Source organism: Ambystoma mexicanum, chromosome 6q, assembly GCF_040938575.1.
Source record: "Ambystoma mexicanum isolate Mex_15411 chromosome 6q, UKY_AmexF1_1, whole genome shotgun sequence".
Taxonomy (NCBI): domain Eukaryota; kingdom Metazoa; phylum Chordata; class Amphibia; order Caudata; family Ambystomatidae; genus Ambystoma; species Ambystoma mexicanum.
The window spans coordinates 667,137,083-667,150,649 of NC_090937.1; the positions used below are offsets into that span (position 1 = coordinate 667,137,083).

The following is a 13,567-nucleotide window of genomic DNA, read 5'->3' on the forward strand; positions in this document are numbered from 1 at the left end:
ACTTTCCAAGGCTGCAGAAGCCCAATACCCGGGGTACCTCGACCACCTGTGAGTGCATTGTCTTCCGAAGTGCCAATCCGGCCAACTCCTTGTGGGCATCCAGAGGACCCTACAGAAGTAACACATCGGAATCCAGAGTCCAGGACCGAGGGATCAAGGAAATCCTAACCAGAGCATTTCGTTCTTCATTTGTGCTGAGAAAAAGGTTCCAAAACCACAAAGCGCTGCTGCATGAATGGAAATCCATTGCCGCGGAGTACCCCTCTTGAGTGCTGCTGCAGGAGTGCGCCAGACATCCTCCCTTTCGTCACCAAGACCAAGGACCAGGTACAAGGGGCTACTTTATTGCATCCTGAAGGCAACCAGCTGGAACACTTCATTTTCAAGGTACTGTGGGGCTTGGTGTATTTTATCCTTTTGCCAGTTGTGGTGCTTCCTATCTTTGGGCGTGCGATTTAACCCTGCACTAAGTTAACCTCAACATGCTTGCATTGGCCTTACAGCTTGTGCTTTCCAAAGGTGACTCCTCTTGAGTTGCTGGGATTTCTCTTTTGAACACTATTTGAGAACATTTTTCTAAGCGCATCAAGATTTTAGGTGTGTGCCAATCTTTTAGGCTATACAGTTTTGGGAGATATACGAAGTATAAGAACTGTAGTTTACTTGAGGATATAGGCAAAATCTTAAAGCAGGCCCCAAATGGTCACCAGCAACACTGCCCATAACGAACTGTGTGCTGCAGTAGTAAAAAAACAGATGCCTTCAAGAGTTATGGAGCAGACAGACTCCATAGGGCAGGTATGTTATGGAGAATTCTCTTATAAGGCTAATTTCCCAAACCTAGTGAGTCCTCCAGCAGCTTTGCTGGATTTTTGGTGTTTGTTTTTTTTCTCCTGCTAAGAGTGAGACTCTTTTACTCCCACTCTTGAGATATTTGATTTGAGGTATGTCTTTGATTTGTTATGTGCTTATGGGCTATGGGGTTTCTTTTTACTCCATAGGGTATCATCTGTTTTTCTGTATGTGTGGTACACAACACCCTCCGTGCAGTAACAGGGGTGTCATAGTGACCCCCAAACATAGACTCCATACCCTGGGACTGACTACTGTCTCCCAGGGCATGTAAAGTCACCATTGGCTTTACTAGTACAAAATTGTGAACAGAACCAGTACAAACCATCATATTGTTGAAGTACTGGTAAGGGGTAATTCGATTGCCCCTGGGTCTGTTTTCAAGGGGGCACTGTCCAGTCCCCCCCTTGTCGAGTTTCTGGCTGGTGGCAGTGGTTACCGTGCAAAATATTCCACCGGAATATTCTTTATGGGATCGCACCACTTTTTGGTGCAATGGTAAAGATACTGCCGGTTTATTTAATATTAAATCACTGGTTGGGTATTTTTGCCAGAACTCGATTCTAAAATGGCGTTTGTGTCCGTCTCTGTAACTCTGACCAAGGTCGAGCCCTTTGTTCCACTATTTTGGCAGGCTTCTCCACAGAAGCCCTCCAAATGGTGCCACACTGTCTGGGTTGCACAGGAAGGGTCGAGGGGGAATTGGCACCCTGGACTGCGTTGCCTTAGCAACCCAAGTCACACTACTCTGATTGGCCGAGTGGTGAGCCACCCGGCTCACCACTTCACATGTGTGATTGACAGCTAGGTTGATAATGGGATTTTTTCTGCATAAAAGCAAGGCCTTTGGGCTTTGGGACTGGAACTTCAGAAGTCACCACAGGACCTAAGAATCAGAAGAGGGACGAAGCTGAGCCATCTGCAACGACGACTCAATTGGTGAAGCCCTGCTGCCGCTACCTCACCACTTTCCCGACGACAAGAGAAGATCTTCTGTTGGACAAGTCTTCTTCCTCTGAGCTGGTGGGACCAAGCAGTTCACCCTTTTTCGCTTTCCAAAGACGGCCCTTGGTCGAATAGCCCGTGCCAAGCACCCCGGCGGCCGGATAGCGAAGCTCACCACTTTTGACCGCAAATAAAAGGACCGCACCTTTTAATCGGGAACTCCGCGGCTGGTTTCATCCCTGTGCAGTGCAGCGACTCTGTTTCCTCCTCGACGAGATCTTCTCTTCCCCTGGTCGGAACCACGAACCTCAACCACTGCCAGGAACTGCCCCCGCTGGAGCTTCCTTTACAGATTGCTAAAGGTGACCCTTAAATCCTTGGCTTCTAAACTGGGTGGACTCCAGGCCTTCTAACTAAATCTTTTGACTCACCCTAACCTCTTTTAAACACTCTGCAAAGACTTTCAGTGCACTTTAAACCGTGTGATCCTGGGCACATTTCGCTTTGCTACGTTTAAAGTGGGCCTAGCCTATGAACTTTGGCTCTACAGTAGAACCTGCCTTTCTCCCCTTGTTCTGAACTCTTAAAAGTGTTGGGAACTGTTTTATTTTATGCTCTGCCTTTTCTCTCCCTTTTTAACCTAAACTATTGGAGTGCCATCTAGGTTAAGCACTCGCTTCTGTCTTAACAAATAGTTGTGCTTTAACCCTGACTTGTCTGATAGCTATCAAGGGAGGTGTGTTTACTTACCTGACTGTGTTTTAGATTACTTTTTATTGAGAGTTCTAGTGTATTATTTAAAGTATGTTTTAAATAAATAACCATATACTTTTTATACAAAGCTCTGGTCAGTGTTTGTTTGCTCTGTGTTTTGACCCTATTGTGTAAACTCTGCATACTGCCCTACTCTTCTTGAGAGAAGTCTGACTGATCAGCCACAGCTAACTGGTAAATATGGGTGGTGCAGACTGCTACCAATTGGGTTTACTGCTGCTCCTGTAGTCTTAATCTTTTTGCAGTGTTCCCCAAGGGAACTGCAGAGGATTCTCCCTAACAAGGTAGGACACAACAAATAGTTCCAAAGCCCATAAGAATGAGTCGAAAAAGTCTGCACTCAGTCAGGGTTAAAAGAAAAAGGTCCACAAGTCCAGCAAAAAGTTCTGGGGGTCTCAATAGGAGAAGGGAGGGCTGAAGCACCATAATACATCTCCCTACTAAAGCGTACCTCATAATGTGGTTTGGCTTAAATAAATAAGGGGGGGATTTTTAAGATGCTCTAGAAGAAGGGTCCTTCATTCTACAGAACTCTCTTAAAAATAGTTCTCCATCCCACACTAAATCAAAAAAGAGGTGGGATGACCGAGTGAGAAAGCATAGGCAAAAACAATGACTTGTATGGGAAGGTATTTAGTAGGTTTGTCTATTTAGGGCATGCTAATACAAACCACAATGTATCAAAAAAGCCTTTTTGAATTTGAAGAAACTTGTAGAAAGGCTTTCATGAGCCTTTTCTGATGTCAACAGATATGCAAGATGTCAATAGCTTTATTCTTCTTTCCAAATGTTTACAGGATTTGTTCGATGCAGGGGAAAATAAGTGGGGTACAGATGAAGAAAAGTTTATCCGTATAATGGGGAGTAAAAGTATAAGTCACTTGAGAAGAGGTAAGCAGCAGTTGGCGGATGAGCGCAATATTCGACCTTGAGCTTTAGCTTTGTTAATCACAAACAAATGGAACTTTCATTTTTCCACTCCATGCACAATAGGTCGCTGATCTGATGTGAAAAATTGCAACTATTTCAATCTTTCTTTTACCCACTGCATGTTTAACATGCCAGCAAACACTAGAGGAACAAAAGCAAATGTATTTAGTGTCATCTCATCCTCAGACAAGCAGCCATGTATTGTAGATTAACTTTGTTACATTTGCCATAAGGTCTAATCGAATTGTTTAATTGTACCCACAAGGCTGGTACCTGTGAGCCTAGATGATTGATACTAGATATAAATTCAGTCGTTTATAGATTCTGTTTGAGATTAACTACTGGTAAGTAATGCCTAATTTCCCCTTCAGAATCTGTATTCTGTGATACAAAAAAAAGTATAAACTACTTTAATTTTAAATGAAATGCTTCCCATCACCCAGTAGCCACGTGATTCTAAGCAGATACAAGCCACAGAAAGACAATGGCTGGGTAAGCATTAATTGAGCATCTTGGATCAAACTGCAGGTGGGCAGGGGTGAGACTTTGGGGAAGGCACACTTTTGGGAGGAATTCTCAGAAAAGTGCTAACTCCTCCATACCTTGGAGACCCCCAGCAACTTTGCTGGATTTTGAGGACTTGAATTCTTAACCTGGAGAGAGTGAGACCCTTTTTCCCACTCTCTATATTTTTGTTATGATTTGAACACGGTCACACAGCACCTTCAGTGCAGTGGCGCAGGGAAGTCTTCCAGATGTCCCCAAGGTTTAAATACCTTCTCTTGGATAAACTACTGTTTCTAAAGTGAAATTGACTTTACTTACATTTGTTAACTTTCTAGACCCAGCACACACTATCTTACAATAGAGTGCTGGAGGGGTTACTTAGTATCTCCTTTGTCTAGCTTCTCATGTAACATTTTTTGTTACCCTTTCCTCAACGAATGGCTGTTGGCAGTGGTTTACTTTTAACTACTGTGGTTTGATTTTACAGAGGGCTGCATTTTCAGCTGCAGTAAAGCTCCCAAGGTTGCCATTTTTGTAAAAATGACTCCTGTCTTTTTTTCACCATTTCTTTGCGGAAAGGTAATTCTTGAGATTTACTCTGTGTGCCAAACCATGTTTGGTCCCTTTGTTCGTTTTGTCTTTGGCGGGATTCACAAGTGAAGTCCGCCTCTGGTTCCAGGGTGTCTGGCGGGGGCAGGAAGCGAGGAAGGTGCCCGAAACTTCCTGTGCTTAGTCTCCTATGAGACAGGAATGCACTCTTAGGTGATTGGCCTGCAGGATGACTGGAATGAATGGGAGAAACCTGCATAAAAGACTGACTTTTTGGCTTGGAAGTCAGTTGACCACTGGACAAAGGAATCCGAAGAACTTGAAAGAGATGCCTGCTGCAACTCCTGGACCGTTGGTTTGCCAGGTGAAGCCCTGCTGCTGTGCTGAAGCTCTGAATTCATCTCGACTAGAGACGCCTTGCAAGGACGTCTTCTCCCCTTGAGTTGGTGGGACCAATCCACTTCAAAGTAAGCCACCTGGTCATCCTCTCGAAGCTGGTTGTATTTCCACTGCAGTTGCCGAATAGCCATGGAGAGGAGCACCAGATTGCGTGCGTTGCTTTTAAGCTGGCCAAGAGCTCCAGGAAGATCCTCCGGACTCCCAGGAAGGACTGACCAAGTCTGAGCCACTTCAACAGAGTGCTGCACCCAGATGTAAGAAACGCCCATCTCAAAGGCCAAGAGTCTGCGGTGGTGCTGTTTGCTGAGACGCGAGGAGCTGAAACTATGGAAGTTGGTTCTTTTCTGTCACCAACTGACCCGTTGCAGTGCAGGAGTCCTCCAGACGTCCTCCCTCTTGTCCCCATGACTGAGGCCCAGGAATACAGGATCTGCACAGCAACAGAAGCCAGCTGTAACTGTTTATCTTCTAACCAAAGGTACTGTAAACCAAAGGTACTGTAAAGTCTAAGAACTTACCTCTTGTTGTGTAACCTCACTTGTTCTCAGTTGTGACTTGTCTTGGTTGCTTCTGTAGAGTTGCAACGGCTTCTTTACCTCACAAGCCTAATCGGCTTGAGGCCCTGCTCTGATTTCTTCTTTTCTACAAAGACTTCTAACATTGCAAGACTTTTACCTACCTGCAAGAATTGCTTCAGCTCACCTAGACTTTTGTCCAATTGACTTTGGCCTGGCTCCCTGAATGACTCTTCTTCCCTCTGAATGTGTTTTGTCTCCCTTCCAGGAAGGCGTTCACTTGCTTTGCATTGGGGGGGTTATCAGAAGTATTTACCTGCTTCAGAATATTTGTGAGATCTCTTGTTTTGTTCTAATAACCTTTTTATTTGACATACTCCTAGTATTGCTCTAAATGCAACAGTGATATATAAATGTCAAGTGTCCTAGTTATTTGTCACCTGAGGGTGTAGGAAGTGTGTGTGTGCGCCATCCCAAATGGGTACTTGCTGATTTAGAGAAACCAAGAGTGTATTTTTGAGTGTATTTGTGTTACTATTATATTGCCCCTTCTGAAGAAGGCTTACTCAAACTGACTGTTAAATTAATAATTGTTTAATCTAGAGTTTATTTGAATACTTGTCACTGTGAATCTGTTTAACTCCCCTACTGCTCACATTGACCCCTCTCACGCTACCAAGCTGAGTAGTACAGACTTGCACCAAAAGTTCGGTTCCCCATTGCCAGGGTTCCTATGAATTTGAGAAGGTTGAAATGATGCATTTTACATTCTGTTCCCAAGAATAGTAAAGTGAAATTGACTTTACTTACTGTTAGGCAAGACTGTATGCAGTACTCTTTGGGTGCACTACAATAACCTTGACCTTCTGGCAATAGCGACCCAACCTTTGGTATAAGTCTGAACTACACAAGTTTGTAGTGTGGCTGAGCAGCCAGGCTTATCTCGAGAGGCATCGATGTGAGCAGTAATGGTGTGACAGTTTCACAGTAGCAGTTATTCAAAAAAACACTTACACCCAAGGTTTCCTGATAAAACAATTTATTTCGGTCAGCTGTATAAGCCTTCTTCAGAAGGTAGCAATACATGTAACAATTAAAATGCACTTTAAAACACTTTCTCTCAATCAGATGATACCCATTGGGGATGGCACACAGACACTTCCTACACCCTTGGGTGACTTAAATAGCTAGGACACTGTGGACATTGATTAATCACTGGTACATTTAGAGCAATGCTGAGTTTGATGCAAAAGATAGAATAGAGGAATACAACAAAGGTTAACAAATAATTCACAAACGGGTCAGTACTTTTAAAACGTTCCAATGCAGAGTAAATTAACACTTTCCTGGAGGGAAAGGCCAAACAGTCCGAGGTAAAGAGGAGTCTCTCAGGGGGCCAAGACAGCCAATGTTAATTGCACAATGTTAAGGGGAATCGCCCAAAAGGTGATTGGCCGGCTGACTGTCTGGCAAGGACAAGCCACCCTGCTGTGTGATTGACAGCGAGGCTGGAAAGAATGAGAGAAACCTGCATAAAGGCAACGCTTTTTGGCTTGGAAGGCACAGTGGATCACTGGACGAAGGAATCCGAAGAACTTGGAAGAGACGCATGCTACAACTCCTGGACCTTTGGATTTCCCGGTGAAGCCCTGCTGCTGTGCTGAAACTCCCTTTTCAGTTCGACAGAGAATCTTCGGAAGGGGCGACGTCTTCCCTTGGGTTAGTGGTATCAACTAACCCTGAGACGTACTCCACTGGACCATCCTCCCTGACTGGCTTTACTTTGCTGCTGCAAGCACCGAGTGCCAGGTGTCGAAAATCTGTATCCAGTGCAACGTCTGAAATCTGGCAAAGCTCCAGTAGTCTCCCAAGGAGCCTCCAGGAGCAGGACGGCAAGAGCTTGAGTACCCTCACCAGAGTGCAGGACCAAATGAGTGAAGGAAGCCCAACCGGTATCCAAGATCCACAATAGTGCTGTTACTTGGCGCTGAAACCGCAAAGTGCCGCTGAACTGAAAAGAGCCCATAGCTGCCGGTGACCTCCAAACTACCACTGCAGGAGCCATCGGACGTCCTCCCTCTTGTCCCCATGACTGAGGCTCAGGAACATGGGGTCTGCACCGCTGTAACAGGACAGAATCCAGCAGGACCACTTTTCTTCAAACCAGAGGTACTGGTTAGACTTGGGGTACTTAACACCTTGTCGTTTAGCTGTGCTTTTCTCAGTTGGGAATTGCAGTGGCTTACCTTAGAGTTGATTCAAACTCTGCTTTTCACAGGCATAACGGCCTGCGACCCTACAGGTGATTTTTACAAACTCTCTACCTTTCAGCAAGACCTTACAAGAAGTGCCTCAGCTCCATATACTGTTTCAAATTGATGTTATCCTGGCTTTCTGCAGACTCTTCTAGCCCATTGACTTTGATCTTGCTGTCCCTCATAGGTGGTAACTTGTTTTAGACTGTTATTGCTGGGAAAGGCTTGTCTAGCATTCATTGCAAGATTTAGTTGTCCTCACATATACTGAGAACCTTTTTAACCTTTTTCCTTCCTTAAATCATTCCTAGTGTGATTCACAAATGCCATTACCGTCTTTGTGATTAAAGTCACTTCAGGGTGTAGGAATTGTGTAAGAAGCATATCCAAAGAGTATCCATTAACTTTTTCTGATTCTGAAAAGTATTTTTGTTACATGAATTGCCTTTTCAACGAATGCTTATTTAAAACTTGTTCAATAAATAATTTATAACTGAAACCTTGAGTGTTTCTTGGTTATTTGTATTGGCAAATTTCATTGCTACAGCTCACATTTACCCCTCTTGAGTTAGGTGTGGCTGTTCAGTGAAACTACCAACTTGTGTAGTACAGACCTATACCAAAAGGTGGGTTACCTAATACCAAGCAGATAAGTGCTCTATAGACTCAGTGTGACTGCATCAATCCTTACCTAACCAGTCCTATTGGGTTTGGCCTTGATGCCATTAAAAAATGCCACGCTGCAGTAAGAAAAGGTCCAGGCTGGCTGCACCATTGTAGGCCAGTAAGGCCCTGTGGGAACACTTTTCTTGACTTGTCCTTGACGCCAGCGTCATATACTATATCACAGTAATAAAACGTGTGTTTCGTGAGTGCACAAATGCCTCCCGTCCCCATATTTAAAAATGCGCATGCTGGTTTTTAGATATTGTCACTCGCACACACCCATTTCAAATAAACTCTCACACAGCCTGCATACTTAACATTTCCTTTTCTTTTAATAATGCACTTGGGCGGTTGCAGTGATCTCCTTCAGGCATCAGCACGTTTGAGTAAGAGAGCCAATTGTAAGGAGAATACCTAAATTCCTGTTTGTGGATCAGCCGGAGGGCAGGGTCATCATTCTGACCACACCCCGGCTCGAGGCATGCAGGAAAATGTACGAGTGGGGGTGAAGAGGCCTTCAGTATCTTTCATGCCCAGAATAATTCTTTGCAGGATGACTGAATTGATGGTCTCCATGATGCTTTCAAAGAGCTAGGCGCGGATGTGAACATGGACAAATGTCCGCAAATAAAATTGCTGTGCACAGTATAATGGACATAACCAAGTTTTGCATTTGCAAATTTAAAAGATGTTAGATTCTTTGCAAATAAACCTTTACATTTGCATTATTATGGAGGGAATATAAATTGCTCTGTAATGCAAATTCTTTTACTTTGTCTTACCTTTAGGGGCTTAGAGGGTCCTGAAAATTAAGGAGGGCACCATCCCAAAACCCCTTTGAGCGACCCAACCCTGCTGGCCAGTTTGTTTGGACCGGGATAGAGGCGCTGCAGATTTTTAGTAATTTTTTTTTAAACTGCAGTATTCCTTTTACTGTTGCGTAATTATGGGTGTATCACCTGCAGCACTAGTTACTCTATTCTGCTCACAGGAAACGCTGCATGCATAAATATCCTGTAATTAAACTTTCAGGTGAAACGTTTCCCTTCCTCCCCCATTTAACACAAACTTTGTCCCGTTTGTAATAGGATCCGCTAGCGCATCCTTTGCAGCACAGGAAGATGCTTGGTGTATCTTTAAAATGGGGTGAGTGAGGATTTCAAAATCACCACCTTCGCCCATGGAGTTGAATACTGCATAAAAGGGCAATGAATGACCTGTTTTTTCCATTTTCTATAAGGGGATAGTAGTGGTGTGAACGGTTACTAACCATTTGCATTTCCAAAACTCCAGCAGGGATGAAAAAAACACATTTTAAATTGTAATTAAACCTTATGGGGGCATTTTATGAAATTGCTTGTGCAAAAAGGGTTTGCTGTCCTAGAGCCAATAAAACCATAAACTGCAAACCCGTCGGGATACTGCATGCAGTGCCCATCTAGGGGAATAAAACTGATCCTCGAATGACTTTGGGCCTCATAGCCTCTGCCAACGTAAATTACTGTTAGGTCAGGCGCCATTATTGCCGGATTACGAGTAGCTGTATGGCAGTAAATCCCCATTTCCCCATTGGGTACACCCAATGGGGGTTTTCGGCACTATTTGCACCGGTGCAATTAGTGCAGCACTAATAGCACCGAAAACGGGCAAAGATTTTTACCTGCAGTAAAAAGATGGAGGTAGAACTCTAACTTTCCGCCCGACTCATGATTGGGCCAACCCTTAAATGCAGTGGTATGTTATGTAAAATTATTTATAGCGCGCAACCAATGGCCCTAAGGCATGAGGGCGTGTATCCAACAAACGCAGCAAGCACAAGCAGGGCGGGACACTGAAAGACAGACATTAGAGGCGGAGAACATTCCTGAAACGTGTCTTGAGCCTTTAGAATCGGTGACCCTACGTTTGGAAGGGAGAGAGTTCCATGTAGTGGGTGTGGCTGCAAGGAAAGCACCTTTTGTGAATCATGACTAAATTAGTTCTTGGAACTAGCAGCAGGTTGCAGTCATTAGATCTCAGTAGTCGAATGACTGATATTTTGTGAAGGGTTTCTGAGAGATATGTGGGACTCTTTCTGGCCAAGCAATTATGTGTAGTTGCCAGCAAACGGAAAGTAATTCTGGCCTCGATAGGAAGTCAGTGCAATTTTCATCTGACCTCAGACACATGTCCTCTCCTATCGAGACCAACTACTGCCCGACGGCGCTTTTCTGAATAACCTGGAGCCTCATGCAGTCTCCTTTGTGATCCTGACTAAAAGGCTGCCACAATAGTCTTGGAGCCTATTCTAGCTCTGGCTAATGTGGCACAGCTCTTCTTGGACCGAAATGGGCGCATCTGAAAAATAAGCCTTCTGAAATAGGTGGAGATGGACACTAGGTTATTAACCTGCATCTTCATGTTTATAGTTTGTTCCAAAAAGACTCCCAGGGTTTTTACTTTTTGGAGAGTAACAATATTGCAGTCCGTTAAAGGAATGGTCCGTCCAAAATTTTTATTGCAAAAAAAGATGGGCAATAATAAAAAAATCGATTGCCACGTTTTTTTTTTTTAAGTCCCTATGTAAAATTTTGAGAAAATGAAGCTCAAAGGGAAGCACATGGGGGTGTCCATTTTGTGAAATGGATGCCCACCGCTGTGCTTGCTTTGGCGGCACTTATGAAGGAAAAGCCAGCCAGCTGTAGTAAACAAAAGCTACCACTGGGTGGCTTTTCCTTCATTGGTGCCGGGACTCGGAGGACGGAGACCGGAGACTACAGGCAGAAAAGCTGTAGCTGCATCTCGGTAAGTGCTATTTTTTTTAAATAAAAATAAACACTAGCTGCATTTTTTTCCCCTAAGTTTTCCGGGCGGGAGGAGCCTGGAAAACTTAGAAATAAAACCGCAGCTTCAAAAACGTATTTGTTTGCGGTAGCTTTTTAAGCTACCGCACACATAAATACAACGTTATTGTGTTTGAAAACGCTGCAGTTTTTCTTTCCAAGTTTCTCAGGCTCCTCTGGCTCGAACTAGACTGTGGTATAGTGTTTTGAGTGTGGTAGCATGGGACTACTGTACCTGGACTAGTTTGCTGGGAAGCTATTTAAACCATACCCAAGCAACAGAACACGCTTCACGTTATTCTGCAGCCTGCAGCGCAACGCTCAACGTGCCCAGTGTCCTTGATACCGGCAATCATCGGAGCAATGAGCTTTCAGAGGAGAAAAAGAACATCATTAATAGACTCTTACCTGCAAACTCCATCCTGTATCCGCCCAATGCTCGTCCCTGCTTCTGCTACTCGTGGTCGCCCCTCCAGCAGTCAGCTTCTTCTGGGACACCGCGTACTCACCTGAATGAAGCAACCTGAAGGTAGAGAGAGAACACCATTGCGACCTGTAAGGAGAGAAGAAACGCAGGTTATCAAGTAAAAGGCAAAGCAGCGCCGCGCTTGGCGCGTTACTTAACAAATCGTAGTGTGCTTCTTGCGCCATCCATGCTCAATCCAACCAGCACGGCATGCCGAATCTCCTGCTCACCTATGGTGGTAAAGAAAAGAAATTAACTAACAAGGTAGGCAAGGACAGTAACATACAAAGACTGCTGCAATAAGACTTACCTTAAAGACACTTGAATGGGCTTGCACCAGTGAAGTAACTCGGTCGCCCAAGACCACTGAAGACTACGCACCCCTGCAAAGAAGGCAGGACGGAGAGCATGCCACATATTACAATAAGGTGAGGAGAAGGCCATAGGGTTGAACTGAGGGGAGGTGGGAGAAGACCCTACCTGATCTTGAATGCAGTCCTGTGCTTTCAGGCCCGACTTCCATCGAAGGCACCACCCGGGATTGGGAAGAGGGTTCCAGGTGCAAATCCAGCAACCAGGGTTGAGTGGCGTCCCCGTGGATACCAGGTGAGCGTAACAGACTCTGGATCCCGTGTCCATGCCCCAGAAGCCTTCGACACCACAGCTGCCTCCCAGAGATATGTCGGACATTCTGCAGACCCTCCATACCATTGTATTGGAGATGCAAATGAGGATGCCGGCGATGCCTCCTCCCGTCCCCCCCATCGGCTCCTGTGCAACCCAGCCTGCTGACGGGGGAACCACCTTCCAAGAAGATGCCGCCCTATGCCTCATTCACCTGCACCCCTACTGTTGATACGGGGTCAGAAAGCGCAACAACGGGCATGGATGACGGCGGCATGGAGTAACTCCCGTCGCCTCCTCCCGGATTCTCTCCGCTGGACGAGATTGGCTCGTTCCATGCTTTGATTGCCAGGGTTTTGGAGCTCTTCGAGCTCTCTCCAGAGGAGAATGCAGGTTTCTTATGCCAGCACCACAAGGCGAATAGAAAGACCATCCTGTCGGTCCCACTCTTGGATTATATTTGGGACGAAGGACTGGCGCTCATGAAGAACCCGTCCACGGCACCTGCGAAGCGGGACCGCTTTAAGAAGAAATATAGAATCCCGGACTCACTTCCCAAGTGTTTTTGGGCCCAACCACCGCCTGATAGGTTGGTATCCGCAGCAGCCAAAAAGAAGTCGTCCGGTTCTTAATCTTCGGCAGCTTCCACACCCCTGGACAACGAGGGGAAGAAGTTAGATGCAATGGAACAACAAGTTATCTACTCAGCAGCAACGACCATCAAAGCAGCCAATGCCCTTGCTATCTTAGTGCGCCACGACCGGGAGCTGTGGTTCAAGCTTGCACCCCTGCTAGACTTCCTCCCCGACAAGAGGTCGGAATCATTGGAGATTCTGCGAGAGGGCGAGGTGGCGTCGGATCACGCCATTGCTGTGGCCACGGACATCGCTGATGCGGGTTTCCGCCAGATGGGCATCAGCTTTTGCCGTAGTCGCCGTGGCTGGCTCAAGGCCACCAAGGGTTTTGGACATGCCCTTTGACGGAGACAATCTGAAGAGGAAATATCTGAATGTCCCTTCCCTCCTGATGGGGGGGGGGGAGGGGGGTTAGGGGGGGAAGAACTCCCGACAGAATAAATATGGACCATACAAGACTGCACACGGTCCCACCGCTCCCAGCATAAGCTCACATCACGAACGGCTTCCAGCCATCCGACCATACAATCCCGCGATGGCACAAGCTCTGTCCAATTCGAGCAGCAATAACCAAGACGGAGCTGGAGACGATTATATGGACCAAATCAACTGACATTCCCGCAAGCCA

The 13,567-nt window shown here is 45.6% G+C and overlaps 1 protein-coding gene across 2 annotated transcripts in view; it reads left to right on the top strand.

Moving 5' to 3' along the window:
• ANXA5 (annexin A5) overlaps window positions 1–13,567 on the top strand; it is a 393,243-nt gene that overhangs the window by 294,056 nt on the left and 85,620 nt on the right. For both annotated transcript variants that reach the window (XM_069631165.1, XM_069631166.1), the window contains exon 9: window positions 3,369–3,462. In XM_069631165.1, coding sequence (XP_069487266.1) covers window positions 3,369–3,462 — 94 coding nt within the window. The remainder of the gene's footprint in view (window positions 1–3,368; window positions 3,463–13,567) is intronic.